The following is a 26,952-nucleotide window of genomic DNA, read 5'->3' as shown; positions in this document are numbered from 1 at the left end:
TGCGGACTGACTGAAATCTGCGGACTGACTGAAATCACTGCGGACTGACTGAAATCACTGTGGACTGACTGAAATCACTGTGGACTGACTGAAATCACTGCAGACTGCCAGAATCACTGCGAACTGACTGAAATCACTGCGGACTGACTGAAATCTGCGGACTGACTGAAATCACTGCGGACTGACTGAAATCTGCGGACTAACTGAAATCACTGCAGACTAACTGAAATCACTGCAGACTGCCAGAATCACTGCGAACTGACTGAAATCACTGCGGACTGACTGAAATCTGCGGACTGACTGAAATCACTGCGGACTGACTGAAATCTGCGGACTGACTGAAATCACTGCGGACTGACTGAAATCACTGTGGACTGACTGAAATCACTGCGGACGGACTGAAATCACTGTGGACTGACTGAAATCTGCGGACTGACTGAAATCACTGCGGACTGACTGAAATCACTGTGGACTGACTGAAATCACTGCGGACTGACTGAAATCACTGCGGACTGCCTGACTGAAATCACTGCGGACTGACTGACTGAAATCACTGCGGACTGACTGAAATCACTGTGGACTGACTGAAACCGTTGTGGAACTTTAAAACCTGTCCGTTTTTGCCCCAGATGAATCTGTCTATCAGATTGCAGGCTGGTATACATGTCAGATTGACTGTTTCTTTCTCCTGCATCAGTTGTGGAGCCTGGACCTGAGGAAACTAATCTTTCTTGCCAGTTCCTAAATCTAAATAAATAATGAAAATGAAGGATGGAAGTAGATTACCAGAAACTTTGTTGAATTGCTTTTTGACCAACCCATTTTTGTTTATCAGTTGCAGTTATTAATCTGAAACAATACTCTTGCTCATCGTTTTCAGTCTGAGGACGGCAGTTTTGTTTTATCTGTCTTCAATGTGCACGGATCTCAAGCTGTCTGGCGGACATCTCGGCATGGATGACGGAACATCACCTGCAGCTCAACCTGGCAAAGACTGAGCTTCTCGTCCTCCCTGCCAATCCGTCTCTACAGCACGACTTCACTATCCAGCTAAATTCATCATCAATCACCCCATCAAGGTCGGTCAGAAATCTTGAAGTAATATTTGATGACCAGCTGACCTTCACAGACCACATTTCAAAGACAGCTTGATCATGCAGGTTTGCACTGCACAACATCAGGAAGATCAGGCCTTTCCTTACTGAGCATGCAACGCAACTTCTAGTCCAGGCCCTGGTTATATCTTGGCTTGATTACTGCAATGCTCTTCTGGCTGGACTTCCTTCATGTGCAACTAAACATCTACAGATGATTCAGAATGCCGCAGCTCGTCTTGTCTTCAACAAACCCAAAAGGGCACACGTCACTCCTCTGTTCATCTCTCTGCACTGGCTACCACTCGCTGCTCGCATCAAGTTCAAGGCATTGACGCTTGCTTACAGATCTATCACTGGCTCAGCTCCCTCCTACTTTCACTCATTCCTACGAGTCTACATCTCTACCAGAAGCCTATGATCGGTTAACGAACGACGTCTCGTGGTTCCATCACAGAGAGCCTCAAAATCACTTTCCAGAACATTCTCATTCACAGTTCCATGCTGGTGGAACGCTCTCCCCACCCTCATCCGGAATGCAGAATCCCTGACAACATTCAGAAGACAACTGAAAACTCATCTCTCCCATGAGCACTTAACCTCATTAATTTTTTTTTTTTTTTAAGTCTTTCCTTTTCCTTTTAATCCTCCCTTATCGGGCTTACGCTACTCTGAGCAATACCTGAACTTCTTATTTGAGCACTTCATGCATTGTTTTTCTTTGGACAAAAGCATCTGCTAAATGACTAAATGTAAATTTAAAATGTGCAGTCTGAGGACGGCAGTTTTGTTTTGTATTTCTTCAATGTATTCAACCCTGTCTTTATACTCTTTATACTATATATATCAACCAATCCAATGTCAGTGAAATTGATTGACAGTCTCAGAGTGTTTCGTTTTTGATTGGCGGACAGCAGCTTTAAAAAACAAAAAAAGCTTACAGCTCTAAAACAACTGTTAGTCACCAGAAGTCAAGAGCAGAAAGATAAGAGGAAGAGGAAGAGTCATTCTGGCACTCACCACCACAGCTCTATAAACAAGCATAAATACACACATCCACTTCATACTCTTCCCTCTGTATGCCTGCGCCTCATCCATTAATTGTATATAGCGGGACAAGTTATCCCTTACTTCTCAGCGTGAGAAACACAAGGTGTGAACTGGTGGAAATGTGTGTGTCTCGCGGTGAATGTGTGGGACTTGAGAGCCCAGTCTCACAGTTTAAGGGACATCAGTTTACTGACTACATCCAATCTGTGATCAGTTATTATTTAAAATAAATAAATAAATTACATGGTTAAGTTCTTCTTTATATTAGTCAAGAGGAGGGGGTTGAAAACCTGAATAGGTTCCAGTATTGTCTGTGAACTTCTCTCTGATGCGGGTAACAGCACCACCGGACAACACCAGGTAAGATTGTTACTGTCCTATTGAGGACTGTGTCTTCCACGTCACCCAAGAGCTGGAGATATGTGCCATAAACAGCTTTCAAAACAACTGGGTTTAGGGTGACAGGTTCAAAACCTGGATGAGCAGTTTTACACGCGGCCCAACAACATGCTCACATCTGTGCGTCACTTACATGTCTGGAGGTCAAATTAATAATAAAAATTATGTGTATAAGAACTTGGGTATAGTGGATAACATGATAGTGGCTCTATAAACAATGAAATACATTTGGTTTATTAATATGTACTGTATATAATGCAACAATACAGTTAGCCCACGGTTCAATACATACCTCGGTTTTTTAACCACGGTTTTCAGTTCAGTTCTGATGGCTTGACGTGTGTTTTTTTTTTTTTTTTGTTATTCTATGCTTAGGTAATAGGAACAGTAAGAGGTTAAGGAGAAAAAAAAAAAAAAAAGATTTATTGCAATACTCCTTTATTTTACTTAAAAGCTAAGAAAAGTCCACTAGTTCCTAGTGTATTGTATAATATAAAAATTAACACTGACATCTCACAGCTGCTGGTAGCCCATGTACAAACTGGGGAACACATAAATTCCTAAATTTTGAAAATAAACATACATGTGAAGTTAGTAAACATAAATTGACTATTTCAAATAATCTTGAGTACCTATAGAGTAGTATTGCATCCTTCATATCTCCAAAAAGTCTTTAGTTTTATTATATTTATAAAAGAAAGATAGGCTGTACCGAGTCTTTCCGGAAAAAAACGAGCGGCTGAAGGCAGGCCGTGTGGGCGGAGCTAAAGCGCCGAGCTAGTAACAACACACAGAGACATTTGAAGCAGTTTTACTCACCGCCCGGTTCCAACGCACGACCGCGAACCTTTATCATTGTGACTGCTCGATCCTTAAAGGAAGACTCCACCGTTTTTTGAAATAGGGCTTATTCACCTTCTTTCCTACATTTAGATAGGTGGGCAAATGCATTTTTGTCTCAGTGCATGCGTTGTTTTAGTTTGACAGGGTCGGCGCTAGCTTAGCTTAGCACAATGAATGGAATCCTTTGTTGCCAGCTAGCATGTCCTGAGTAAAAGTGCTAAAAAAAATTTTTTAAAACCCACCTAATTACTTCTTGTGGCCTGCGTATTCACAACAAGTACAAATAGCGATGCAGATTAACACTAGGCGATTTCCTAGGCAGATATTGACTTGGGACTATATTAGGGGGAAGCACAGGCGAATCACTGCTGCTTAGGCGAAGCACTGCTACTTGGGCGCAGAGATATCACGCAACACATGAAATGTCAACATACCGGCGTGAATAGTAGCTGGCTATTTTTCCTACAGTACATGAATGGCAATGAACATGGCTAATTTTGTGAGAGATGAAGAGGGTGACTTCTCAGACAGTCAAGAGCCAGAGCTCGAACCATACCATAGAGTTTTCAGAAGATGAGCTGCGTGCTTTGGAAATAGAATGACAGGAGGAGGAGGTTGCGATCACTCAACAGCCTGAGGACATGAGGATGAGAGCCAACACGAACTGGTGGTGTGAGTGTGGGGGAATATGCCAATCTATCCCGACTGAAATAGAGTGTCTGTGCTGTAGAGAGTGGAACAAGTGTCTGCCATCGATGACCAGTAGGGCGTCAAATGGTGGACAAAACAGCGCAAGCGCATAAACACAGTGCACAAGGGAATTACAACAGTGTGAGCAACGTGACAAAGCTCGCACGTAAAATGTAAACATGCAGAACTCTCAAATCCCAAACTGGAGCACAAAAAATATGATTGTGCGCACAAATTAACAAGTCGCAAGCAGAATTAACAGCCGCGAGTCCTGACAGGTTCTACACGCGCAAGTTCTTTTCTACATGCGTGCGCAGATTTGAACACACGTGCAAGTTCTTTTCTACACACGCGCAGCTGAAATCTTTACGCACACGAGTCAGTTTTAACACTTTAAGGGGTGGGGCTCAGACCTGAAAATCTTTTGATTGGTTGCCATGCCGTGAATGATGTCCTCCTGTTGCGATTGGCTGTTGGCTCTCTCCGAACGAAGACACTCAAAACAGAAAGCGGGATGACAGATCTTAATTAAGAAGGTACGTTTTCTTTCAAAGTTATACACACGTGTTTATATGTTAAATGTATCATTTAGGTAGAATTAACACAAAATTGTTCATTTACAAATGCTTGATGTCTTTTTTATGTGTTTTTTGTTTATGTTTTCGATACAAGGATGTCTTTTGACCTGATCTTCTAAAATGGCCGACCCAAGTTTGCATGTGGTTTAAATATTTAGGAGATTTTTACATAATTGACTTGTGTAACTTATAGATAAGGTAACACAGCCAACTCTTGATGTTATAAACTAAAAATAGCTAGACACATTTTTTCTCCGTGTAAATAATTAATAAATGTGTTAAAGATATTAACATTTTCCTTATGTCAGTTGTTTTCTCACAACATGTTACTTCTTGCGTAATAGCGATCTAAGAGTCACATGACCCCAGCATTTGCAGGAACCGAATTTTCAATAATTTTATCAGAAATGTGGCCCACTCACAGCTCCTTCCCTTAGCCTCTCATATGTTTGTGTGTGTGTGTGTGTGTGTGTGTGTGTGTGTGTGTGTGTGTGTGTGTATTTTTGGTATTCCCTGGATATATAACACTTTTATGGTTCAGGTAAAAGTAAAGTAAATGTGTCATTCATTCTATTAGTGGAATGTAGACTAACAGTATTATTTTAAAAGATTGCTTACCGATACTTATTTGTCTTTGTGTTCTTAGGAAATTCTGAGATTTCAGATTCTTTCAAGACTGCACAGACAGAAGTAACTACTCTCGCTGGCAGGACAGGGCGTCCGAAATATAACACTGAAATAGAGACTTTGTCTGAACTTTGCGAACTAAACTTCTCTGTACACTACATTGCAAAACTTCTGGGAGTTTCATGTCGCACTGTCAGTAGACGAATCAGAGAGTTTGGTCTTTCCACAAAAAAATACAGTAATCTCAGTGATCAAGACCTCAATAGATTGGTTGCCCAGATTAAAAATGAAATGCCCTCTGCTGGATTCCGAATGGTCAAAGGCAGGCTTCAGTCCATGGGGATTCACATTCAGTGGAGAAGAGTATCTGCTTCGATGCATGAAGTGGATTCGATAGGAGTCCTGTCCAGAATGTATGGATTGGGATGTGTGGTACGCCGCACATATTCTGTGAGAGGGCCCCTGTCTCTCTGGCATGTGGATACTAATCACAAGTTAATAAGGTTGAGCCATTGTCATATACTTTTATTAGTATTTCTTATTTATTAACATAAGATGTTAAGATATTTTGGTTATGAAACATTAATAGTTAAAGGCCTGGTTTCAGAGACAAGGCTTAGATTAAGTCAGGTTTATGCCTTAGTTCGATTATGGCATTTAAGTATAGCTTTTATAAACATTACTGGTGTGCATCTTGAGACAAAACAATGGCACTGACATATTTTAAGAGATATCAGTGCAGTTAAAACAGCTCAAACATGCACTTTAGTCTGTGGTTTAAGCCCTGTCTGTGAAACGGGGCAAAAATGTAATATAAACCCATGTTTACTTGCATAGTATTAGTAGAAATCCAGATACAAAATGCTCATTTTGTTTCAACTCCCTGCTTAATAGGTACAACATTGTCATTTTTGGAGCAGTGGATGGATACTCCAGGAAGGTAAGGACTCCTGTTATTTTTCTTCCATCATTGCAGTTATGCTAATTTTTATATGATGGATCGTTGTATCACCAAGTTCATATGTTACAGATAATGTGCTTGAATGCTGCAACAGATAACCGTGCATCGACAGCCCTTTGCTTCTTCAAAGAGGCAACTGAACGATATGGTGTACCCTCAAGGTCAGTTTTTGAAAGAACAACCACTTCATCAACCAGCATTTCTTCACATCAAAGTTGCATGAGCTATTCAGACACATTTTCAATCTTATAATAATAATAAACAAAAAACATTTAAGTCTCAAAATTCAGTTTGTTCTCCAATACATGGTCAGGAGAGTTTGTGTTTAAGTCTCCTCAAACAAACCATGGCAGCATATTATATACTGTTATACTATATGCAATTACTGGTTGGGTAAAACACATATATTTATCTTTAAAGGAGCTTGCAGACTAAGCAAGCATACTCGATAAAGTCTTAACGAGATTCACCAAAAATGAAAATTGTTTTATATTTATCAATCCTCATGTTGTTTTAAACCTTTATACTTTTTTTTTTTTTTTTTCAGAACATGAAAGAAGATATTTTGAAGAATGTTGATAACCAGACAGTTTCGGTTGCCATCGGCATCCATTGTATAAAAAATACAGTGAAAATCGATGGAAACAGAACGGTCTGGTTACCAACATTCTTCAAAATATCTTCCTTCATGTTCTGAATTTTTTTATTTATAAAGGTTTTAAACAACATGAGGATATGGAATGATAATATTGAGTATATATCTGATTTAACGATAAATCCAAAAGAACTCTCATCTACGTAATATAAGTTACATGGTTCAGTTAAGTAGCTGCTACATTGCATCCGTCTTATGTTTTAACCTCTAATTTAATCTATTATCCTACTTAAGGCTCTCACTCTATTTGTTCTTCTCTACTTTTCTGATATAGAGGTAGATTGTATTTTTCTCTTTGCCCTCATTCAATGTTCCTAATTCTCCAACTAATATTTAATAATTTCATTCATTACAGAGTCAGAGCAGACCAGGGGGTGGAGAATGTGGAAATAGCAAAATTCATGTTTTCAGTCCGTGGAACTGACCGTGGGAGCTTTGGAAAAAGTGTTCATAACCAGAGGTGCACCATATCACTTTAAAATATAAATGTAATGATGAATAGAAAAAAAATCAATTTTTTCTATGACTTCTCTTTAGTCATTTTAGCACGGTTGTTCTCACATTCATAGGATTGAACGTCTATGGCGTGATGTAAAGCGGGTCGCACACCGGACGCGCAGCTCAGCGCCACGCCGCGCCATGTCTAGGACAACTGTCACCTGAAAATCCGATAACATCAACAATTTTCTGATTTCTGTAAATAAATCTAAAACTAAATGTATATTGCAGCACAGGGTTAAGTCCATATATACATTAACTATGATTTGAGACACATAAATGTAAATTTAATATAAAACAATTTAAATGGCGCTCTGTGGCGCGGCAGGATTTTGAACACGGTCCTGAGCCGTTGCTGGGCGCCGCCGAAAGGCGCCGCCGGTGTGTGTACTCTCATAGAGAATAATGTGTTCGAATTTAAAAGACGTGGCGCTGCACGGCGCGGCGCTGAGCTGCCCGTCCGGTGTGCGACCCCCTTAAGGGTCTGTGTCACCTCCAAGTACTGTGATACACTACAAAGCCTGGAAAGAGATCACCAACTTGATTTGTCCTCTGCCACAGACCTTTTCTGTGTCCACTTCATATTTCTACCTAACCTAAAGGCAGACTTGGAGACTTTTGCTGCTGGCTGGAACCACCATCCACTCCGCACAGAGGGAAATTTGAGCCCAGAGCAGAAGTGGCACATTGGGTTGATGCAGACACAAATTGATCAGCCAGAGAATCTTGAGGTTGTTCTCTTGTTCTTTGACATAAATCTTTTTCATTTATAAATTAAGTGCAATGACGTGTCTCCTAATTTATTTTTTATTACTCTATTTTGCTGCGAAATAGAATATTCAAGAGCCAGATTGGGAAGTAGCAGCAGACCACGACGGAGAAAATGTGGATGGTGCAGTATTGGTCCCAGAGTTTGAGTGTCCCTTGAATGAGGAGGAACTGGCAGAACTTCTCTTATACACCAGACTGATCCCAACACTCCACTTACAGACCTTTATGTAATCTGCCGTGAGTATGTGGCTGGCAGATGCAACCTCTAGTCATTTTAGTGGAATCCTTGGCTTTAATGTAACCGTTCATTTCAGTTTGGACTCGCATATTTTTTTCACAAGTCAGTTAAAGGATTAGTTCACCCCAAAATGAAAATTTCCTAATAATTTACTCACCCCAATGCCATCCAAGATATCCATGTCTTTCTTTCCTCAGTGAGAGAGAAATTATATTATGATACGTCATCATGTTGAAAGGTCACGCCGGCAATACTATTTGAACTACTATTCATATTCATCAGAATGTTATTCATATACTATTCATATTCACTGAATACTATTAATATATATATATATAATAGCAAACAATACTATTTGAACCATCCTCCTACGTACGGTCGCATTGTGGGGCGGTACTTCTGCTGGTGCCCGTGTGACCTTTCAACGTGATGACGTAGTTCCCTGTCCGTTTGTTGATCAGCTCAATCCCAACTATTGAAGGTAAAAAGTCTATAAATTATAAATTTTTTTTGAAAATGACCTATCGTTTCGCTAGATAACAACCTCTTCTTCAGCTGTGATCGCGTACAGCCCGTTTAAACACTTCAAATACTTTTGAAACTGCATTGATTTGGACTTAAAAACGATGGTAACCAATGAAGTCCATTGTTAGACGAAAAATCCAGAAATGTTTTCCTCAAAAAACTTAATTTCTCTCCCACTGAAGAAAGAAAGACATGGATATCTTGGATGGCATTGGGGTGAGGAAATTATTAGGAAATTTTCATTATGCGGTTAACTAATCATTTAAGAGTATTACGATTACAGTTGTGAACTCTGATGACAATTCTTCTATAACACTGATTTGTGTAAGTTTGATAAGAGCAGTATTTCAACATAATATGCTGAACTGGTGCTAATCTCGTATTGTACATTAAATGACACAAAATGAAATGTCTATCAATAAAAACTTTTCAAAATTGTACTTGCAAATAGTTTATTTCATAAATGTCATCATAACAATTCAGTTAGTTAAATTAAATGTTAAATGCTGTCATAACAATCTTAAAACCTGTTACAGCTTTTACTACTATGTATCTAAATTATCAACAACAACCCTTTACAACAACCCTTTAATTATTTATTGCTTCTGTGACCTCATATTCTTGTTGTTTGAACCTAGTGGCGACCAAACTCTTGGCTATTATTTATTGCTTCTGAAAGGGTATCTTGAAACTCCTGATATGTGCCAAGGTGTTTTGTCGGGAAAGTAATGCAGACAGCACAAGCATTTACGACAGGGTAGCATGTGCTATGATGGCCATAACGGACGTCACAATCATGGTCAAACTCAATGCGGATTTTGAAGGCTTCTCTTTGTGCAGCAATCAGTGGGATGTGTGCTTGTCCCGTGAGCCACTGGAAGAAGCTGCTTACGGTGGTGGAATTTTGACTGATGTTTCCAACGCCCTCCTCTTTCTCTGCAGTGGCAAGTTCTTCTAAACAAAAAAAAAAAAAAAAAAAAAAAAATTACTTTCAGTAATAGAAATGAGAAATGACTTGATTTGTTGAGAAATGTTACTCAACTCACCATCATCCTCCAACTTTTGTATAAAGTCCTGTAAAAAGTTAATAATGCGGCACTCTCTGTGGCGCCGGAGAGATCCTTCCTCGCTGAATATGGGAGCCAGGGCAAGCTCTAAGAATTCTGCATCAACCTAAAGAGTTGAGGAGAGAAACTTGTATTTTATCAACAAGTGATACATCAAAAAGCTATCTTATACAATGGCGGTACATTTTAGGCCTGGGTAAAAGTTTTTGATTTCTCCATTTTAATCGATTCTGTTTTTTTTTATTATTCTTAAATCCCAAGAATCGATTAGTCATCCTGTTTTCAGTTGATGAATGAATGGAACATTGTGGCGCGCATCCCATCCAATAAATTGCAATAATCTTTGTGCTTTGTTATTATTGATATGAAACAAAGGGCCCTATCTTGCACCCAGCGCAATTGACTTTGTACACCGACGCATATATCATTCCTATTTTGCACCCGCGCAAAGCGCGTTTTTTCCTCCACAGAAGCACGTCGCTAAACTAGGGAATGAACTTGCGCTCCCTGGGCGGTTCAGCGCAAAAAAGGAGGCGTGTTCCAGCGCAAACGTTCCTTCGTGCTATTTTGCAGGTTTAGAAAACAGTTGCGCCACTAACCAGGAAAAAATGGTTTAAAGTCAGTTGCGCATGTTAGTCATATGCTATTTTAAGGGCGCATGCTTGGCCATAATCAATGTAGCGTGTGCACAACGCGCATACACTTTGATTCTCTCATCTACACAGAAGCAGCAGTTTTAATTTTTGCAAATTATACATTATTACGATAGATAGATAGATAGATAGATAGATAGATAGATAGATAGATAGATAGATAGATAGATATACAATTTATTATAAAAGCATACATCTAGCTTACACATTTACCCAAATTATCATACGCCTTTTTAACCGAAGTTAATTTGGGTGGGTTTCTCCATCACCAACGTCCCTGACGAGAGTGTTGCTCTCCTTGGCTGTGAATCGCTCCTGGCGCACGCCTGGCAAATCCGCCGTTATAATAGGAATTCCCTATTAAAGGGAATGTGAGATGACGCTCTGATTGGTTTATTTCACGTTACGCCCAAACCACACCTATGAATAATGAAGCTACTTCAGACCAACCCATTTTAGATTTGCGCCTGGCGCAAGAGTCATTTATCCCGCCGGGAAAATAGCAACAGCGCCAAGACCCGCCCACAAAGTTACTTGCGCTTTGCGCTTTGACACTTGCGTTTCAGATCGTTAAAATAGGGCCCAAAGTCTCAGATTTCAAATTACATCCATTTTCTTACGATATTCAAAAACATAATTACCATTTAGGCGCTGTGGCTTTAGATCGCTCTGGCGCAGCTGAGCTCAGCTTAAGAGAAGCAGCAGCACATCATCTTCTCTTCCATCTTAATAATACCATATTACATATTCATTATAATTTTTAATGTTCTTCAATATTTAATGCATGTTTGAATAAATCTGGAAAGTTTATGACAGCCACCATTTAAATTTGTATATAATTTCATATAACTTTATTATTATTTTTATAAAAAATAAAAATAATTTTTTATACAAACAATTTTAATTGTTTGTATATAAATCAGTTAATTTGTACCTTCAATATTATAGTAGGCTTATGATGCCTATAGGCTACAACTGACTCCTATAGTTTACAATAATAGTTAAGAAATTTGAATTTAAAGCCAAATGTTTAGGGACACCCCCTTTTAATTAACATGTTTGTCTATTCTATTAATTACAGAGAACACATCTTGATGCAGACCGCCAGCCTGAGTCCATCACCCTACATCAGTGTCTTAACTCACTAATGCTCACATCTAAATATAAGTATATCCATGCAGTTACAAAAAAGCAAGTAAAAAATATAGCCACAAAAGATGTTATAGCAGCAACAAGTACTAGATTCATTATTCTGACTGGAACATATGAATGTTGGTGTTCAGATGTGTATCTTGAAGGAATACTCCACTTTAAAATGAAAATTCTGTCATCATATACTCACCCACATGTTGTTTCAAACCTGTATGCATTTCTGTCTTCTGCTGAACAGAAAGGAAGATATTTAGAAGAATGTCAGTAACCAGACAGTTTCTGGGTCCCATTGACTTCCATAGTAGGAAAAAAATATACTATGGAAGTCAATGAGACCAGAAACTGCCACATTTGTTTTGCTTAACCTATTTATGTACAATTTAATTCTAAAAAAAAAATTCAAATCAATGTATTGTGTTATGTGAATGATAAGGCAGGGTGATTTTCACATCATTTTGAAGAAAAAACACTAGGCGATGACATCTTTTAGACAAAAGTCTTATTGGCACATGTTTAGAATGTGTTTTATGGCCTTATTTCAGAAACTTTAGTTTTTAGTTTTTTCAATAACCACGCATAAACATTATTCTCTCAAAAATGCAGACATGTACATTCTTGTTGCTCACATTTCATGGTAGCCCTGTTTGTGCTAAATAGTGTGTATTTTTTTTTTTTCATTAATATGTTTATAAGCAACTGAAAAAAGCAAAAATGTCAGGGCATGTCAGAACATCTCAAGGACCCCAAAAACACCTTAGACCCCAGAGGGTTAATTAAACTTAACAGTACTCCAGTACAGTATCCCTCATTCAGAATGTAAAGTGCAATTTCACTTAGGTCATCTATCTATTCCTGTATTTTGAGGTTCTTCTGTAAAAAGATAAGCCTGTCAACATTCTCTGCAGCAAGGCGAGGTTGCATGTCTTTTCATAGAGGTCGGGAATTATCTCGGTGCTGAAAAAAGTGTGAGACAGTAGTCTGTAACGCAGATCGAGTGCTTTTAAAAGATGACAAAAGCCTGCATCTCCAATCACCGAAAACGGCTGCAAATCTTTGGCAATGAACACCCCCACTGCCTTTGTTATTTTTATGTCTCTCGGAACCAGTTGGGTATGTATGCTGGAAGGATTCAGCGAGGGACTGTTGTTTTTTGGAGGACTTTATTACCTGCTCTGCTATCCTGCCTTCAGACAGTGATATTGCTGGGTCATGGTGCCGCAGATGTGCAGTCATGTTGGAAGTGTTTCCGTTTGAGTAGGCTACACATGTAAAACAATGCTTGCACACAGTTTACCGTTTTTTTTCTTCCTCTGCATTATACTCAACGGCAAAACCGGAATGTCCCCACACCACGGATTTGAAAGACGCCGGCGCTTCCTCATACTGTAGCCTCACTTCACCGCCGCTCGCCATGTTAAAGTGTGGAATGATGGTTAAGCGCCCCCTAACTTTAGAGCATAGTAATTGAATATTTACTCGCGGGGAGGAGTTTCCTCATCTCAGCTTGTAGACTTACAGGCACACACAAACAGTCAATTCGGAGAGAAATAAAATGCACATAAATTATTTCAACGTAAAACTGAAAATATATATATACATATTTCTAAGGGTTGCCAACTTCAGAAAAGAAAAATGCGGGACAATCGTGGTTCTTTACAGGAAAATAAGAGACACTCAGAATATCTCACACATTTCAGGTTCGTATGTGTTTAAAATTTTCTCAGATATAAACACATTTGTTTTGCTTAACCTATTTATGTACAATTTAATTCTAAAATGAATTTTAAGGTCACACAAAAAAGTCACATTACACACAAACCATAGTTCAAAATAATAGCATTTATCTGAAATAGAAAGCTTTTGTAACATTATACACTAGGTTACATTTTAAAGAAATTAAAGAAAGTAATAGCATACTTTTCCCTCAGGAAGTTTTCATGTTTTCTTGCATGGCTGGATGTTGGATTCATGAACAATAATCACGTTTTTTGTATTCACCAAAACTGATTTGCCGAAAACGAAACCCGGCCGGCAGGGGCAGAGTGGCAATCGGGAGAGTTGGGACTTTTCCCGGTGGGCCGGTAGTGTTTTGAGGCCACGAGGGTCTGATAATAGTTATGCAATACATTGCAAGTTCTTAGCAACACCATCCGGTCAAACTGTGCAGCCTCTCTGCTCAACCCGTTCGGCGGGCCGCAGCAGCCTCTTATTTCAATAGAAACACAGGCTAATCAGAAAGCACTAACGAAGGGCAGGTCCAACCATGTCTAGGATTTTCAGAAATATAGGGGGATCAGTGAGCGGCCCCTCCCCAAATGGCATAGCCTGTCGATGTAATCGAACACCTCCTTTTTTCTTTTCTTTTTCTCGTAACGTTTTGGAAGTCTAACGTTAACAGACAGTGTATGAGTGAGTGGGCTGTTTACACCTGGCCATTTAATGTGTTTTCTGTGATCGAATAGCTATCCGATCGTGAAAAAACAGGTGTAAATGCCCTCCGAAACGCATTCTAGATGGATTTGAATCCGAATCCGATTGCAGCTGAGCATCAAGCCAACATGCAAACTAAGTGAATCAAAGTGAAAGTAAGTCGCAGACGCTTAACACAATCATCTTCATTAAAAGTAAAGAACTGAAATGATCTTACAAGGACTATTGCCACTCTCTCTTATTGCGGTCTTTGATTTTGAAATTTTAGCTGATGATCAATAAAATGCAGTTAATATCTGTTGCTTTCGTTGATGTGCACTCCATTAAATCTGCATGTAGCGCGGGAATTGAAGATCGGATTTAAATCCGTTTTGCAAAAACACATTTATGTGACCAGGTGTAAATGGAATCGTTTTGATAAATCAGACAGCTATCTGATCTGAGAAAACAAATGAAGTGGCCAGGTGTAAACAGCCCCAAATGATGGAAAGACAAAAAAAAAAGGAAAGGTGGCGCTGAGAAGGTCAGACTCAAAAGGCGAAAAATTATGGAGGAGGAGGCAGCAAAATGCTCCAAAATAACGGACATGTTCCGGCCATCAACGAGCAAAGTGTCACAGCTAGGCACAGATGGGAAAGAGCACCAGCAACCAGCCAGCCAAAAGCCTGTGAAATTTGAAAGTAGCTTGGTGGTAAATATGAGACAAAAATAAATGGTTTACTATTGAGCAGCTCTCTTTTTCTGTTATTATTGTGTAGCGGATCTCACCCAGCACCACAAATAAACCACTGACACCAGGCTCTTCGGGGGATCACGTCTGCAGTTTATTAAAGACAGGACAAGAATTATTCATCAATAACACACTTTCAGGTCTGTGGTCTCTGTCTCACTCAAATCCAAAGCTGTTCTAAACAACATTTACTAATAAAACTTTTTTTACAATGTCTCTTTTCGTTCGTTTCCTTTCACAACATGCATCACAAATAAACACATCTTAGACACACATTCAATCAGATAAATAGATATAATAAATGTTCAATATATATGTATATACTATTTGACACTTTGAAAATATATAAAAGTATGTTTCAATCTAGCATTACAATGACATATGATCGTATAGTGGTAATCATTTTATTGCAATGTGACATACCTGCAGTTTATTAAAGACAGGACAGGAATTATTCATCAATAACACACTCTCAGTTCTGTGGTCTCTGTGAGGAGTGTGAGAAGATAGAAAAGTGAACCCCTGCCCCCATTAACACTGTAAGTGCATCTGCTTCACTATTTCAAGTACACACGTGACTACAAATACACCATTTTTGACATATAAAGACAATATACTTTAAGAGCGTAATCCACCCTTTTAATTATATTTAAGAACCATATTAATAGAAACCCAATGTTCAAAATGGCGCGGACGCCAACTTGAACCAACACATCAAGTAACTCATTAACACAAAACCCAGAATACACATCAAGTAACTCAGTCCAGCATTAAAACATGTCATCCACCGATATTGATCAAAATCTTGACTTAATCTATTATATTTACACATTTTACTTCGGAGCTCATTTGCAACACACCTGTCTCGCTCAAATCCAAAGCTGTTCTAAGCTTTGAGCGAGACGCGATTGGACGATTGGAAATGACGTCACTCAGCCATAAAACTCATTACAATATTTTAAAACAAAAATTATAAAACATTTTTCCTATATTCTATATAGGATATGAACAACAATATGTGCGCAGACACACAAAATTAAATAGAAATAGATTCAATTTATTTCTGGATGGGATGACAAAGTTTGCTGGAATGATCACAAAACTCAAAACACTACAATTGTATGTTGTTGTTGTTGACTTCAAGATCTTTTAAATAATAATAATTACACTTGGCATTTCACGTTGTACAGTCATTTTATTGTAATTTTAGATTTCGCTTAAATCTGCCCAGAGGGCCGGTGGTCTACGAAATTTCCCGGTAGATTTTTTGGTCCCACTCCGCCCCTGCCGGCTGGACAGTGAAAGGGATTTGCCGTTAGCGCGAGTCCGAAATCTCTGGATCGAACCGGGAGCGACCAGACAGCAGAGGATTCTGTTCGCAAATCAAACAATAATTTGTCCCAAAAGAATAATTAATTCTCAATTTAGAGTTTGTTATTCATATGGTCTGATGCGCGTGAGCTGTGATTGGATGATGCGGTGTCGTGCTCATTCTCAAGTGTCGTGTTGCTGTTGTATCAGTCAGTGGTTAGATCAGCGTAGCAGTCTATTTAATCGGGACCAGTACGGGACAAATAAATTAAACGTAAATAAAACGGGACGTCCCGACTGATTCGGGACAGCTGGCAACCCTAATATATATATTATTTATATATATATATATATATATATATATATATATATATATATATATATAATTTATTATTTTTGTATGGAGACATGCCTAAACACCTTCATATGGTAAAACACGTATTGTTTTGACAATGATTAGATACTGAAATACAATACAGTGAAAGAGTGTAAGCTTCGTTTACCTGTGCCTCCTCTCTACTGCACAAGTTTTTTAAGCACATTTTATCAAACTAAGTGTTGTAGTATGACCATGTGTAAACTGAATTTGGTGACACTACAGTTTGTAACATTGAAGTTAATGACTAATATTTGCACTTTGCAGACGGTCTCATGGAGATCGATTTAAGTCCAAGTTCAAAATAAAACTTGAACCGCTCCATTGTTAACGTACAGAGCTGTCTGAAACACTGACTTAACAGGAAAAGTTTTTCTGAACTCGCAAAAGTTTTGAAAAATAAGGTAAGACTCAAGTTTTTAGAAGTAATAAAACAGAGTTGAGTGGCTCCTCACTTTTGTTGTGCAAAGTGTCAGGGGAAAATAAAGAGGATTCCCCAGTTGACAAATGCCACCTTAGCATGAAATCTGCCGCTGGTTACAGCAATGCCACCCTGACTGAAGATGCCATTGAGAACAATGACATCTGTCAAGCTGACACTGCTGTAACAGTGGAGATCAATAATGAGGATCAGGAAGATCTCCAAGGGCTTTGAAATCAGGCCACAGAGAAAAAAAGAAAAAAAAGAGAAAAAAAATACCGGGAAAAGCTTAGAAGGCAATGTCACAAGTCCAGGCGTGTAAAGAACGTCTACTGAAAAAGTTCTGGTTTAACAGGTTTGAGTTCAGGAGAAAACAACTCCACAGTCCTTTATGAAAATGCACGTATAAAGGAGTTTCAAAGTAACTTCTGCTCAAGACAGTTCAAGTTCAGTGGAGGAACAAGCAACACCACATCGTCATTATTCATGGTTAGTAAATATTACTTTCTAAAATACTGATAGATATAGATTTAAAAGTGTCATGTATCCATTCACATTGATCTAGACTTAATAAACAGCATTGACACGTTGTTTATACAATTTTTTTATTGCTTAGCACTTGCAGGGCTGCCAACTTTTGAGTTTAGCTTGGTGTGAGAATTATAGAGCGGTATTTATTGTTTGACAGATGATTTATTAAATTGACAGAATTTGAAAGCTGAGACTTTTTCATATCATAGTAATCTGCTCTTGTATGTCAGAATCAGTGTCTTTGCTCTGTGATTTTTCACTGCATGAGAATATGGTTGTGTAATGTGAGTAAGTGTGAGAACAGTGTCAATAGCGTGAGTCTCACACTGAATGTCTGAGAGTTGGCAGCACTGGCCCTAGTCTAGACTTGGAATTAAGCTTTTCTCCCTGAATCACAGAAGCGAACACCATGAGATGCCATGAGATCTCTTATTTATTATTTTATTTCAAGACATAGTAGAGAAAAACTATTTACTGGAGAGATGGTCTTCATTCATCAATACACAAAGGTTGGGCATTTATATCCTGACCAAAGGAACTTACATTATCTTTACAAGGTAGAGAAACATGTTCATGTTTTAAATTGAATGTATATTTCATGCTACACAATCCTCATTCCTTAAAGAGAATACTTCAGTCAACATATGCATCAGTGGAAACTATGCTAGATTGCATTCACATTCCTCTGTGGTTAAAACTAACTCCTCTCACTCCTCTCCTTGTCCTTGGTATGTGATCCTCACACACACTTGCTGTGCGGATATATGAATGTTCATAAAAATGTTATAGCCATGAATAAAGGCTTTTATTTTTTCTAAATTCTCGAGTGCCTTGGCCTTATATGATTTTTGCAAGTTGAACTATCCCGCATCAAAGAGCACCGAGATACTGACTTTATACTCCAGTTTGGATCTTGTTCAATCAAATGTTTGTCTTCACTAGTGATGGCCGCTTTCGTCACGTGAATTCTGTAAAAAAAAAAAAAGGCTTTGTTACGTCACTACTGTTTCCAAATGTTTCGACATTTCAAAGGTTCGCTGTTGGGGGCCAATCCCAGTAAACCAGTGTTTAGGGTTTTTACCTGATCTCAGATCAGTTTTATAGTTTTGTAGACATTTTAATGAGATGTTTGTGTAATTTGGTGATGGACAGCCCTGCCAATTCACAATAAGTGAATTCTTCCTGGTGCCTTGAAGGGAAGAATGTAGTGAGCAAGACTAAGCCAGATGTGTGAATTTTCCAGATGTGACAAAACTCTAACAATGAGAAATCGAAACACTCATTGTTGATGACACACACTTTGTTTGTGGTAACAAAGCTTATCTATTCCTTGTAAGGGATTTTAAGGATGTTATTTGGCTTCTATTACTGGCAATGTGAGTAATGTCAGAGGAGAGGATTATGTCAAACATCTTTGACATAGACTGCCTTAATGTTGAGACAACAAATGGCAAAAGTGTAAAAGGGAAAAATTTTAAACAGAGAATATGAAGTGGTAAAGAAATAGATTTTCACAATGACTTTTGGAAATTACATGGTGAAACTTGTGCTAAATATTTTGTTGCTAGGGTATTCATTGCCAGCATGTTTCAGATAGATGCCATGCATAAAGGAGCATTATAGGACCCCTTTAACAGATGAGTTTGGATGAGAGTCCTGATCCGATCACAGCTTCATTTCATAATCCATATAACATTTGAGCACTTAGGTCAACATGTTAAGAGTGAAACTACTTTAGATCTTTTTCTTTTTATCCCGCAGCTGTGAATCTGTGAAGGGCGATGGCATCTGTTAAAGTTGAAGATCTGCTTGAGAAATCACTAAATGAACTAGTAGAAGCTGAATGGAAGAAGTTTAAGTGGCACTTAGGGAAAGATCATGAGTGTATATCAAAGTCTGAAATGGAGAATGCAGATATCTTAGACACAGTGGATAAGATGGTAGCATGTTTTGGACCAGAAGAAGCTGTGAATAACATGGTAAAGATCCTGAGGAAGATGAACCAGAACGATCTGGCTGATCAGCTGGAGAACAGTCACAAGCAAGGTAACATTTAGTTCACTGTGACTGTAATGTGATTGATCGTTTACCAATGTAATTGTTTGACATAAACTTTGCTCTTGCTGATGTGTTTGTGTGACTCATGTTTCCCAGTGAGTGATCCTCTCTCTCACACACACTCAAGTCAGGCTGAAGGCAATATGAAGACATCTGCAGCTGGTGGAGCTCATTCAGAAGAGATTAGGGGTAAATAATCCCTGTCTGTACATCGAAACAAGAGAAAATATAACAGCAAGCAACAATTACAGGTCCAAGAAGAACAGCAGCAGATCTTATTCAAGTACATTTATTATAACAGACTGCCTAGTCATTTTTTACAAATGGTTAAATGGTTTACATAAGCCTTAAACCCTTAATTAAAACTTCTACAAGCAACTTCTACATATGCAGCTAACTCTAATACAATCTCATGTCTTGTTTGGTGTGCTAGATGTCAATGGTTTGATCAAAAATCTTAAATAAATAAGATAATTTTGGTCAGCATGGCCTTAAAGGAATAGTTTACTTAAAAAGGATAATTCTGTCATTTATTCACCCTCAAGTGGTTTCAAACCTGTATGAATTTCTTTCTTCTCCTGAACACAAAGGAAGATATTTTGAAGAATGTCGGTAACCAAACAGTTGATGACCCAAACCCATTGACTTCCATAGTAGAAAAAAATACATTCATACAGGTTTGAAACAATTTGAGGGTGAGTAAAGGTTGACAGAATTTTCATTTTTAAGTGAACTATTCCTTTAAGTTGGTCTGAGTCCAATAGTGAAAATCCGATAAATCCAATTCCAATTGCATTCAAGTATTAATCAAGGCATTTCCATCATTTATGTTGTCAACTTCAGCATAATCAGTGTAAGATGTTCATGTAAACACTACTGCAGTGAGAGTGTGATTCATTTGAATATAGTCGAAGCAGGAATTTATGAAAAACACAATATCTTAGTCTTTGCTGACTTTTCTCCTCTTTCTTAAAGGCTCAACTGCAGACGATAGAGAAGCTACTCTTCATGATTACACAGAGACCAGCTGTAGACTGAAGAACAAATTAAAACGGGACTACGAGCGGATATTGGTTGGTGATTCAGAGACGGGTCATAAGGAATACCTGAACAATATTTACACTGATTTATATGTGGTGGGGAATGAGACTGGAGGAAGAGTGAACGACCATGAGGTGATACAGATCGAATCAAATCACAACCAACTGACTGCCAAGGAGAAGCCAATTGTGTGTAATGACATGTTTAAAGTCCAGTGTGACACAGATTGTCGAAACAGAAAAGTGCTGACAACGGGAATTGCAGGAGTGGGAAAAACTGTCTCTGTCAATAAATTCATCTTTGACTGGGCTAAAGGAACAGAAAATCAGGATATAGTCTTCATATTTCCACTTCCATTCCGTAGACTGAATTTGATTAAAGGAGAGTACAGTCTCATGGGACTGCTCAACAAATACTTCTTTAGTAGTCCTGAAGAATTGCCCTCTCTTCCTGAAGGTGATGGTAAAGTTATGTTCATCTTTGATGGGCTGGATGAATGTCGCTTTACTTTGAACTTTAAAGAAGACGACATATTTACAAATGTAAATGAAAAAACAACAGTGAGTAAGATAATAATAAACCTTATCAAGACACATCTGGTTCCCTCTGCTCTCATCTGGATCACATCCAGACCAGCAGCAGCCAGTCTGATACCCCGTGACTACATTGATCAAGTGACAGAGGTGCGAGGATTTAACGATGAGCAGAAAGAGCAATACTTCAAAAATAACAGCAGTCCTGAGGTTGCTGGAAACGTCATCAGTCACATCAAGAAATCCAGGAGTCTGTACATCATGTGCCACATCCCCGTCTTCTGCTGGATCTCTCTCATTGTTCTTCAGCCTCTACTGGCTCGAGAGAGCAATGACAAAACTCCCACAACTCTCACAGGGATGTACACAAGCTTCTTAATTTCTCAGAAGAAACAGATGGAAGAAAAATACTGTGATGAGCCCGAACCTAATTCCTATGCAGTGTCTTTTGATCAGATTATTCTGAAGCTTGGGAAACTGGCCTTTCAACAGCTGGAGAAAGGAAACCTGATTTTCTACAAAGAAGATCTTGAGAAATGTGGACTAGATGTCAATGAAGGATCGTTGTACTCTGGGTTATGCACTCAAATGTTTCAGGAGGAAAAGGTAGCAGCAAGAAATGTTTACAGCTTCGTACATCTCAGCGTACAGGAATTCCTTGCTGCTCTTTATGTGTTTATGATGGACAAAGATGAGAAAGCTGACCTATTTCTTCAATCCTGGAGAGAAAAACTGACATGGAAACTGTCCAAAAAGCCACTCTTTCAGCTTTATAATGCTGCAGTCAAGAAAGCTTTACAGAGTGAGAATGGACACCTGGACCTTTTTCTCCGGTTCCTCCTGGGTCTCTCACTGGAGTCTGATCAGAGTGACCTGAAGGGACTACTGCTAGGACTGGAACAGAAAACAGGGGACATGACAAAAACTGTTGACTATATCAAAAAGAAAATAGAGAAGGAGGAATCAGTAGAGAGGACCATCAATCTCTTCCACTGTCTGAGTGAACTGAAAGATGACTTTGTGGAGGACATCCAGAAGAATCTGAGCTCAGGAAAACTTTCAGCACAGAATCTGTCCTCTGCTCAATGGTCTGGTCTGGTGTTTGTGCTCTTAGTGTCAGAAGAGACTCAAGAGATGTTTGAGCTACAGAAATACAGAAGATCTGATGAAGCACTGATGAGACTGCTGCCAGTGATCAAAAACACCAGAAGAGCACTGTAAGAGTATCCTTTACATTAATTTATGAACATTGTAAGTCTTTTGTAATTGCCTTCAATTTAAATGAGTGACTTGCTGGCCTAGACAGTTCAGAAAAATTAATAAAAGTAATGTGTGTGAAATTATGAAGAGATAATTGTTTTAGCTTTGCTTAATTCACTACAGTTAAAGGTTTTTTCAAGCTCCAGATTATAAATGCTAATAAACATTACCACTGCTCTTTGTTTTGTTCTCTACACAGGCTACACAGCTGTAATCTCACAGCTCAGTCCTGTGAGAGTTTATCATCAGCTCTACAATCCTCAAACTCCTTTCTGAGAGAGCTGGACCTGAGTAACAATGACCTGCAGGATTCTGGAGTGAAGCTTCTTTCTGATGGACTGAAGAGACCAAACTGTCAGCTGGAGATACTGAGGTGAATGGTTTTAAAATGATTAACGATGCTATAATCAGAGGCTGACTTAACCAATAAGAAAGGTGTTGGAAAGTTTTCTTTCATCGAAGCAGAGACCAGGAGATAGTTGGGATCGCGTTCAACAGAAGTTATTCTTTATTGAGAACTCCGCTGTACGTTGCTGCAGTACTTCCAACATTATCTAAAGTATATAACTGTACATGGTGTCTTATAGGCATTTTAGGAGGAGGGACTTTTGAAGGTGGAGACAAATTCAAACAAAGCATGTAACAGGTTTAGGTAACACCCTAGACTGAGGGTCTGGCCAATCATAATTCAATCAGCATAAGGCTCCAAGAGCCATTTGGGTCCGAAAGCCATTTGCAGAACAAAAGGTGAGATTCTCAGTGAATCATTCGTGTGCTAATCCAATCAGCCTGACGGTATTACCCATACCTTCACATGATCACAGAGACAAAAGCACAGCTGTACATTGAGCTTACTGGTCAGGAAATGCATAAGGACAAAGGGTGAAGGTGAGAGTCTCAGGAATTGACTCATTTAGAGAAACAGGACTGGCCAGAATCTCTTGATATAATCACCATAAACGCTGCTAAACTTTCTCAGTCTATATTGGAATCTAAATTAAAACCTCAAATGCTAAAATCAGAATTCTTCACCATGATGTTTATGTAAGGAAGCATATCTGAAATAGATTCTTTAAATTTGTTATTCCACAAAGGTAAGCGACCACTTAGCACCCCAAAAGACAAAACATTTGCAGGAATGCAATATTTGTCCATATTTATACAGACGTATGACCCACATGGACTGCATAAATTTAAGAAAAATATTGTTTGGGGTGAGGGGAAGGGAATGGACTGTATGAAGATTGAATTTGCAACAGTTACTAAAACTGTAAAATGCTTCTATTTCATGCATGATTTGCTTCTGACAGCACTGAACAAGCTAGCAGCGCCATCTAGTGGCTATGTGCAGGACACAGTTAGCATCTCATGCTGGGTACACACCAAAATATGTTTTACAACTTATACAATTTTCTTGGAGCTGCTCCGTAAATTTAATTTATTTTCAGTAGTCAACGGGAACATTTAACCCTCTGGGGTCTGAGCTTTTTTCTGGGTCCTGGAGGTGTTCTGACATGCTCTGACATTTGTGCTTATTTCTAGCCTGGGTTTCCCCATACTGCCTTGCTCGCAGCGTGATTTTATTCATGCTGCTAGGCAGTCTGGACACCATGGACCAAATTTTCCCCTGAAAAAGAGAACCAATCACAGAACGGGGAGGGAGCAGCAAGACGATGATGACACCGAAGCAGTTTGTTTATATCAGACTCGACGTTACCTTCTACCCTTATGTTTATCTTGCACAATCGGTAATATTCGCTAAACGCCATCGTGTACAAATTAATCTTTGACCCATCGTCTTTTTCCTCGTCGAATTTCTGTCACTCTACATACGTCATCTGGTATATCTGAAGCGATTGGCTATGAGCTACATACAGGCACATTTGATAGACATTCATAGCGCCCAATAAACGGCTCTGGGCATTCGTAAACCACGCCTCAAATACGAGAACATGAACACGTGGTTCCCAGACCAAGTCTCAAATGAGACTTGGTCTGACGTTAGCCAGGCTAGCTTATTTCTGTTACTTGTGACATTTTCATGGCTAAAGTCTGATTACACTGTATTCAGCACAAACTCTGCTACAATAATATATCAGCAGCATGTATGTAAAAGTTTGTAGTTTTGAGATAATGACATTTATGCGTGATTTGTGAAAATACAAAAATAAATTGTCATTGAAATAAGGTCATGAAACCCCTACTGATTATTTCTTCACAAGAGTTTTGAAAATTGTATCACGTAGCCTAGAATATTTGTCATCCTGACTGCTCATTCAGAGAAGACAATATATTGATTTAAAATTTCTAAGACGTGTTTTGTGTGCGAAATCTTTATGCGAAGGGGCGTGATCACCTCATTAATATGTAAGCTTTTCACACCTGAGAAAGACACTCCCTAATGGCCCTATTTTAGGAGCTATCAGGCCCTGTCATTCTGAGCAACCTTGCACAAAGAATGAGGAGATTTAAAAAAGAATGGCTTTTTGATTGTTTGGATTTATTTACAACACAACATAATCCAAATATACACAACAAATGACAAAAAAGCACTTATTGAAAACAATGATCCAAAGACAGAGACCTTTGTGCCATTCCTAAAAACATTGTACATACCTTTCATTTCCAAGGTGTTTGATTTTCACTTTACCATGTTCATATACAGAGACTCATGTGAATGTTGAAGTCAGCAGGACTCAGTGGCATCTGGTCCCTGAAAGAAAAAAAAAAAGTGAACATACTGATATCAAGAGAAACTATAGGGAATATAGTTCTAAAATTTATTGGGAATAAATTTTAGATTTTTCTGGTTAAAATTGCTTTTTAAAATTCACATAATACACACACACACATAATGTTTCCAACAATATATAATATAATGAACACCAGGTTTGTTGTGCTTTGTAAGCATAGGCTATGCACAGTGCTGCATAAAATAATAATAACAATAACCTATAGCAGCATATCGTCGCTGTCGGGCGGAAACCTCGTATGTCCAAATTTTGTCAATTTCATATTTTTTCACAAATCGATGCTATTGGTCAGTCCCCACGGGGTTCTGTTATTTTTACAAATTATTAACCAATCTAAAGTGTTGAAAATAGCTTGAGAGCAAATCTCTTAACTCCACTGGACACTTCAACTGTCTGAGAATCCTCGTAACTCCACCTCTTCTTCACTCTGCGGCGGCAGGAGCCTCGCTGCATTTTGTCTCCTCAGGATTTAAAGTCGCACCGATTAAGAAATCCTCGTCGAGCAACACGTAAAGCAAGCCTTAACTCTGATTTTATCTGTGTTAAAATATGATATCAGTTATTGATGTATTTTAAATGTCTACTTATTACTAGGCTTATTATTACTAGACTTATTATACGTGTGCATTGAAGTTTCTAAAATGTATCTAATGGAATACTTGAATTGAATTAAATGTTTTGGATACCAGCATTAAATTATTGTTTCTATTATTACTTTACTGACTCGAAGTTGGCACTGTGCATGTAAAATACGCCAAGTAGCAAGGTTTTATTTATGGGAGAAAAAAGGGCTGTCTACTGGCATCAAGTAAGCCTATCTTTGGATAACTTTGGATAACTGTTTTTTAGACAATAACGAGTGAAAATAGTTAGGTTAGATACATTTGAGTAGACTTGTTTTGTTAAAAATCGATAGCTGTAAGTTAATACTTCGGTGAAGAAGGAAGCCCGTGAGCCAGAAGGTAAATTTGCGTGCAGATTAGGCAAATTTCCGCCTATTAGACAGCCTAACTGTAGTTACCTCATCGTTTTTTGTTCTGCTTCACTTATAGCTCTTAAAGCTTTAAAATGGAGTTTTGGAAGATGTATGTAAGCACAGTCGTTAGCTTTGGTTAACTATTAAAGCCTTTTCTCTTGTCAAAAGGCTCAACGCGACCGCTGACTTTGTTTGCGTGCAGATTAATTTCCGCCTATTTTAGACAGCCTAATATTTTGGTATTGCATCACTCATATCTCTTAAACGTTTAAAATGGAGTTTAGGAAGATGTATGTAACCACAATCATTAGATTTTAATGGCTCTTAAAGCCTTATCTCTTGTCAAAAGGCTCAACGCGACCTCAGACTTTGATGAACACTGCCGTCTGTGTCCGTACTATTCTAATCAATGACAGCGTAACCTCGTATCTCCCTGCTCCCAAGTCATAAATCTCGTATCTCCGATTATACATGATTTGGGGGAAATGTTGTGTTAATGTTGGTATAAAACAGTATATGATAGCAATATAAGGAATAATACCAACTTTAACGATACAATGTTTAATAACTCAAAAAATATACAGTTTTTTTTATTTCCTGAAAAATAATGGTTTTGGAGATACGAGGATTCCGCCCGACAGCGACGATATAAATTTTCCAAAAGATTTCAGTAACAACTACGCTTGTTAAAAATATTAAAAATATAAAAAAAATATCTTTTTTTTTTAATA

The 26,952-nt window shown here is 38.4% G+C and overlaps 1 protein-coding gene across 3 annotated transcripts in view; it reads left to right on the top strand.

The window, feature by feature from the left end:
- Nucleotides 1-17,358: 17,358 nt before the first annotated feature.
- The window catches only part of LOC307157242 (NLR family CARD domain-containing protein 3-like), a gene marked incomplete at its 3' end in the record, with an annotated part of 47,403 nt that continues 37,809 nt past the window's right edge, over nucleotides 17,359-26,952 (top strand). For 2 of the 3 annotated variants that reach the window (XM_079869100.1, XM_079869099.1), the window contains exons 1-5: nucleotides 17,359-17,558; nucleotides 19,362-19,646; nucleotides 19,755-19,847; nucleotides 20,634-22,449; nucleotides 22,692-22,865. In XM_079869100.1, coding sequence (XP_079725226.1) covers nucleotides 19,382-19,646; nucleotides 19,755-19,847; nucleotides 20,634-22,449; nucleotides 22,692-22,865 — 2,348 coding nt within the window. In that variant the 5' untranslated portion in view covers nucleotides 17,359-17,558; nucleotides 19,362-19,381. Of the gene's footprint in view, nucleotides 17,559-19,361; nucleotides 19,647-19,754; nucleotides 19,848-20,633; nucleotides 22,450-22,691; nucleotides 22,870-26,952 lie in introns of those variants that run through there. The other variant, XM_079869101.1, reaches the window with a different exon arrangement.

This window comes from Squalius cephalus (genome assembly GCF_949319135.1).
Source record: "Squalius cephalus genome assembly, chromosome: 4".
Lineage (NCBI taxonomy): Eukaryota > Metazoa > Chordata > Actinopteri > Cypriniformes > Leuciscidae > Squalius > Squalius cephalus.
The sequence above is the reverse complement of the archived record's forward strand: the minus strand, read 5'-3'. Positions and strand labels throughout refer to the sequence as shown.